General features: G+C 37.3%; 1 protein-coding gene across 5 annotated transcripts in view; it reads right to left on the reverse strand.

Annotated features, from left to right (window-relative positions):
- Positions 1-920: 920 nt before the first annotated feature.
- LOC111872638 (lariat debranching enzyme) overlaps positions 921-7,029 on the reverse strand; it is an 18,238-nt gene continuing 12,129 nt past the window's right edge. For 4 of the 5 annotated variants that reach the window (XM_023866725.1, XM_023866724.2, XM_023866723.2 and 1 more), the window contains exons 8-10: positions 5,530-5,803; positions 3,886-4,282; positions 921-1,646 (exon numbers count right to left, since the gene is read on the reverse strand). In XM_023866725.1, the coding sequence (XP_023722493.1) occupies positions 1,534-1,646; positions 3,886-4,282; positions 5,530-5,803 (784 nt within the window). In that variant the 3' untranslated portion in view covers positions 921-1,533. The remainder of the gene's footprint in view (positions 1,647-3,885; positions 4,283-5,529; positions 5,804-7,029) is intronic. The other variant, XM_023866727.2, reaches the window with a different exon arrangement.

Below are 7,029 nucleotides of genomic sequence, written 5' to 3' on the forward strand. Positions count from 1 at the left end.
ATATGAGTGTAATATTGGACATTGCCCATTATCTGAGGTACATCTGATATATATATATATATATAAAGAATGTCTGGGAAAGTGGATCCATTTCAATCATCAGATGGTATAAGGGAGAAGGGATCCTACTAAGCAATTCTGAAGCCACTGAAAAGTTAAAAGATTGTAATTTAATTAATATGGGACTTCAAGTAAAATCCAAACTCAAAATTATTCTTTCGTACCCCTGAACAACAATTCTACAGGAAATTTAAAATGTTAACATATTATTGTACAGACTTGTCAAATTCTGAGGAAAGTTAATTCCTGGAGTCTGTGATAAAAAAAAAATATTTTCAAACCATGCAGGAAAGGTGGCTCATGTCCTGTGAAATTCTAAAGTTTAGCTGGGATAGCTCAGTTGGTATAGCAACTGGCTATGGGCTGGACTGAGGGGTCAGCATTTGAGTCCCATTAGGGGCAAGAATTTTCTCTTCTCCAGGTCTTCCAGACTGGTTCTGGGGCCCACCCAGCCTCCTATTCAATAAGTACTGGGGGCACTTTCCCCGGGAGTAAAGCAGCCACAGCATGAAACTGATTACTCACCTCCAACTAGTGCCAAGGTTAAGAAAAGGTGGATCTATACATCCACTTGCCCATATGTCTTCAGGGCATAGTACTTAATTAGTTAAGCACAGGGACAATTTTGCCTTATCTTTACTGTAATTATATAGAACTTGAATTCTGTATTGGAACTTAATAAAATATTCAAAAACTATGTGTATACAGAGGTCAGGGCTTTCAGATCACTTGAAGGAGAAAATACATTTTCAAAAATATAAGAGTTAGTATTCATCAAATAAAAAACTTCATAAATCAAGGAGGTAACATTTCATGACTTATTCTTTCATTTAAAGTGAACCTTTTTATTTTTCAGAAAATACTTCTCCATATCTGAAGTGAACTGGCTGCATATGTATACAGAACTCTCAGAGTGATTAGACAGTGAATCTAATGAAACATCTCTGTATTGAAGGAAAATGACATTTCAAAGTAGCCCATAAAACATATCTTTCCTGAGGAGTTTATTACATTTTCAGCTGTTAAGCAATTTCTCACCTTTTATGGAACCTGAATGTTCACAACCATGTTTACAAGAGCCCACCACTGGACCTATCTGAATCTAGTCTACACTCTTATACCCTGTTCTGATATTCAGTAACTTGAAAGGAAACAATGAAGTGTCCTTCACTAAGGTATTTTATTTTCTTTACATATAATTAAAATGTTTGTATATCATAATATTTCACAGAATTTACATGCTTTTTTCATACAAAAATAAAATTAAATTGAAAACAACTCAATAACTACACTAGGTTGTATTAAATACTCACAGGTTACATTAATACTCTGAAAGTATGTCCATTACATAAAAACATTTTGTCAAGACTAAAATAAAGAATACATCATTCTATTATGAAAATCCTTTCATAACATATTTATGTTTGATTACTTTCAACAGTGACTGTACAGTTCTGTTAGAGCATGTTAATATCAACTGTCAGCATCTGCACTAGAGTATAGTGCTTGGTTGCGACGTTTGAACCTTTTCAGTGCAGGGTGCAAGTCAGGAGATGAACTACATATTTCAGCAACTTCCTCAGAACCTAACAAAGATAAAAACTGTTTACAGTTTGAAGATATTAAATTAATCTTTACACATTTTGTCTTAAATATTTACTCTGAAATCTAAGCTGTTAGTCATATTTAAAAAAACTGGTTTACCATTCCTTTATAACCAACACAATGAAAATTAGGAGACTTCTCCATCAATATACACGGTATGTAAGATTTGAGGCTTTCACGGCGGTGACTGGGAAGAAAGCAGTCTTCTGGGATTTGGCACCGTGTATATGTGGTGTTAACCGACGTTTCAGAGGAACGTATCGCCTCCATCTTCAGGGTAGAAGGAAAAATATAAGAAATCCGCAAGCGAAGAGACCGTGAGACTGTGTCTGCTTTTACCGATTCTCATGCTCTCTTCGCTTGCGGATTTCTTATATTTTTCCTTCTACCCTGAAGATGGAGGTGATACGTTCCTCCGAAACGTCGGTTAACACCACATATACATGGTGCCAAATCCCAGAAGACTGCTTTCTTCACAATATACACAGTGTCCAGTGACTACACCATAATTTCAGGAGGTAATTCCTGAGGTCATTCTAAGTGAATAATGTTTGTCAGCATGGATGTTGCTCTCAGTGGTTTCAGAGCTAGGAGCATCTGAAATGTAGTGCATGCCCTTAGCAGGCATGGGCATGTTTACGCAAGCCAGTACATCCATTAGCATGTAAGATATCAAAGAGTACAGTCAGGTCACACTGTGTTGCGACAGAACTGAACATGTTTATATTCTCCAATAAAGAATATGCATTTTGTGTACATGTTTTTTTTTTTTTTTTTTGCAATGGTAATGCTAGTGTTGCCATTTGAAGTATACTGGATTGACAAATATTTATTAATATCACAAGTTTGATGACAAAGTGGCTCATACTTTTAACTGTCCCCTGCATTCGCTGAACCTCGGCTTACCATATGTGAGGTCACATGAAACAATGGCAGATGAATGCAAGATGAACTGCTTCAGTGAATTTCTGATGCCACAAGACAAGAGTGATAGCTGTTTGATTTTTTGAAGGGTATATCTTATTTTCAAGCTATGTAAAGTGTGCAGTGTTATTTTTATCCTCTTCCCAATAACAAATGCCTTCAAGTCAAGCTACACTTCGAACTACCAAAGCTTCAAAACCACCATGAACAGGACCTACGGCGGTAAAAGACTTTCTTTCACTCTGAATAATCTAAGGAGTCGTCTCCTGAAGTATTCACGGGACATCTGTACAACACTACATCATGATGATAACAGGAATTCCCTACATTATGAAACCCCATGGCTCACTGTAGTGTTCACAAGAGCCCGTCACCTAAACCAATTCTAAGTCAGTTAAACATAGTAAAAAAAGTAAAGCTATCCCTGTAACAGGCCATGAAGGTCCATAGGGCTGTGAGACGTTGAGGGTCCCACATTTTCTAGACAATCGACTCAAAGATGGCGGTAAGGTTGTCAGCCTTACGCGCTGGCCGCACTTTACTCCCCAGGAAAATTATTTATTTAATTCCTGGTACTCATTTCTGTTAGAGGAACTGCTATTTCCTTGAAATAGCTCCTCAATTATCATCATGAGGCTGAGTGGACCACGTTCCAGACCCACTACTTCTCCGAAAAAATCTGGTAGTGCCGGGAATCAAACCTGGACCTCTGGATCTGTAGCCAAGAACGTTGACCACTAGACCACCTGTTTAAATTCCTCAGTTTCTAATTACAGCACCTACTTTGAAACACTTCTGACTATGCACATATTGCCAAATGGGTTGTGAGTTCAAAGATGAAATCTGCCTTGAAATCATTTTAAATGTTTTACAGATCTCACCTCTCAATTCTTGAAAATTTGTTCACCATAGAGCATAATGGGATACTGATTTGGGTGTGCTAGAAAGCAGAATGTGTCACAGATGGACCTGTGTACAGACTGCATCATGTAAAGTACACAACTGGGGGGAGGGAACACCCTCACTTGAACAAAACTGAACATGAATTCAAAGAACTATAATTTACAAGGTCTGTTATACATTTCTACCAATTTTCATTATACAGTGAAACTCCCAGTGGATGTGAACACTGAACTGAGGAAAATCTTAAATGGAGGTAATTTAACATTGAGGTGACTGACTTGTACTCACTGAAACTGAACAGTAAATGAGTGAAAACCTTGAATCAAGGAACATTAAACAGCGGTTGCATTAATATTCTTTTAACAGTATAAATATTCCATGAAAATTTAGTACCTGTGAGGGATGCACCTGAAGTGACTTCTGGAGAGCTAGAATGTGAGTTCCCAGTGTCGCTACAAACCGGTTCATCCATATCACTATCTCTTGGAGATGGAAGAGAATGTGACAACCGTAACAAAACAGGAGAACTGCTAGCATCATCTTTCATAGGTTCATCCATGTCACTGTTCTGTGGACTCGGAAGAGCAAGCCTCAAATGCTTAGGCATCGGACTTAATGAGATGGAACAGTTCATTGAGACTGACTTGTTATAAGTCTCTGCTGTTAGTACCTGCTTCATGCTGTCATCCACTGAATCATGGTATGAAGTGTCATCCAGAGATACTTGTGTAACTTCTCCAGGACGCTCTGGAGTCAAGTAACCTGGCAAAGTAGTGCAGAACTTCTGGTTCTAAATAAAACAACATTGCATATATGGCATAAGTTTACATAAAATTACTGTACACAGTATGCACGTGGAGTCTCACGTTTCCGAGATCCAATCAAGAACAAATCTTGATTCAAACATGATTTTTCAGTCTCAAAATGAGAATTTTCGGGTAACTGCTTTTTGCTTTGTACAACAGCATGTGCACTACCCAGTAAATTATAAAAATCAGAATGGTTGGCAGCATTAGCATGAACTAATCTGTCAACAAATCTGCATTCTTCCCTCCCTCCCTTTAACCTTAAATCTAGATTCCACTATGTATGATCAAATGACTTAAAACAAAGTCTAACAAATTCGTTATATACAGGGCCCGGATTTTGATGCCTTTTTTTCCTTGTATCCTATGTGATGCCCGTAAATATATAAATCCTGGAGATGAGCTGTTGGTTACAGAAATGTAACTATTACAGGTCATTTTTTCGGTTTTGGGAGAATTTTTTGGACTTTTAAGGGTATTTTTTGTCACTTCAGCCATTTTAGGGAATTTTTCTTCATATGTTTTCAGAAACGTGAATAATATGCAAGTAAAGTGTTCTTTCTCTTTCTCACGCCTCTACAAAGGCAGCCTGCAGTTGCACCCCAAGTTCCTGCTACCACAGTATGCAATAATAAGTTGTAATAATTTCCCCTCCTTTCTGTTTGTTCTGTGGAAAGTGCTGACATTACATATAATAAAACACTCACTTTCGAGAATCTCTGCATGTTATCTTTCAACTATTGCAACTCTGAATGAGGTTACACTTAAATACTGAAATATATACCATATATGTATATTTATTAAGCATTCAAACAGTAGAAAAAATCGTATTAAAACATTCATTTTCAAATTCAATCCTCCATTGCTTAATTTTCATCATAAAAACGAGAACGAACTTAAAAGAGTAACGATGAGTTTACAGTGTTAATAAAGATTAAATATACATTTTAAAACAATTAGTAGATTTTCCATGACATGATAAATTTTTGTCTTTTTTAACTTTTAGGTTGTTTTTCTGGATTTTTCGGTCTTTTAAAAATATTTTTAGGTAATCAAAATCTGGGCCCTGGTTATACATAAATAAATCTGGGAAATGGAAATTTCTGTTTGAGGCACTATAACACAATCATACACAGAGTGCAAAGAGCATACAGATCATGGTGGCAGAAAGCAGGACGAGAAAGAGGAGGGAAAATAATAATATGTATGGTAAAAATAAAATATTTCTAACCTCATCTGAATCGAAGGATGATTCTTTTGAAGAATTTAACAGTAATGCCATTGGATCATCGATGCCAAGTCTGTCACAAAACGCTGTTGTCTGTGAGTTTATTTGAGCTGGAGGCTGTTTCCTACAAGAGTTTCTACTGTTGTTTGAAGAATCATTTTGGCTGCTTGAATCAAACGCAACCACAGTCTGAGTAAAGTTCTGAGGAACAAGAAAGTTGCCATCAAACCTCTGCCACACAAAATCCAACTCTTCTTTTGTTGGCACAAAATTCCATCTGTGAAAAATGAGTCTCATTAGCTTCAGCACTTAGTACACATTATATACATCTCTTGTCACCGACACATCATAGCAGATCCCCATTGAGGCTGTCAGAGATGGTCTCCAGATATGGAAGACAGCCATAAATAAATTGAATAAGCAGTCACAGACAATAAGAGTCAGTCTCTCTCCAGCTTAGGCACTGAGTGCATAGGCTAACAACAATCCCTTCACCATAAAAACTAGCACATTATAAAATGTTACTCAGGTCCCTAGATTAGGGCAGAATTCTCTGGAAAAACCTAAACAGTGGAAAATGGTCATAAGATTCTGAACTCAGAACATCAGGAATCAGTTTCATTGGAAACTGTAATTGCAGAATTAGTATAAATTAGATTTACTGGGGAGTAAAAGAATGTGAGCAGGCAAGGGTAGCGTTGAATCGGCATAAAATTATAGATGTTTCTATGGAAAATGGAATGTTTATCATTATACAGAGACAGGCCTTTTCATGCATAAGGACAAACACACTGTATATTGTGACATGTATACCCACTGCTAGGCAACGACTCAGCAAACACATTCCTGCAGAAGCAAACGTGCACAACAATAGGATGTCCATTGCTAGGCAACAGATCAGTAAACACGCCTCTTTAACAATACAGGCTGAATTTTCTGTGTGGTCTGTGCAAAGTGGTTATAAAGAAGAGTTCAACTATGATGCCATTCAAGACTGCCGTGGTAGCTAATACTACTAGGAAATATATATATACATATATAAAGCGCATAATCTGCTGTACCTAGCCTGGACTGACAGAGGCTGTGTATACGAGGTTTGTTCAAAAAATGACGGGAATTTCCGTATTTTGGAAAAAATATTTATTCATTCGTCTACATTAATGTTGTCGCCTTCAAAATAGTCCCCATTCGATATTATGCACTTACGCCAGCGCTTCTTCCAATCATCGAAACACTTCTCAAACTCGATTTTTGGGATAGCCTTTAGCTCTTTCAGCGATGCGCTTTTAATGTCATCTATGCTTGTAAAACGACGGCCCTTTAAGGTTCTCTTTATTTTTGGAAATAGGAAAAAGTCACACGGAGCCATGTCTGGCGAATATGGAGGCTGGGGCATCGTTACAGTATTGTTTTTGGCCAAGAATTCACGAACAAGCAACGAAGTGTGAGCAGGTGCATTATCGTGGTGCAAAAGCCATGAATTGTTTTTCCACAAATCCGGGC

The sequence above is a fragment of the Cryptotermes secundus genome, unplaced genomic scaffold, assembly GCF_002891405.2.
Source record: "Cryptotermes secundus unplaced genomic scaffold, Csec_1.0 scaffold5032, whole genome shotgun sequence".
In the NCBI taxonomy this organism is placed as follows: Eukaryota; Metazoa; Arthropoda; class Insecta; order Blattodea; family Kalotermitidae; genus Cryptotermes; species Cryptotermes secundus.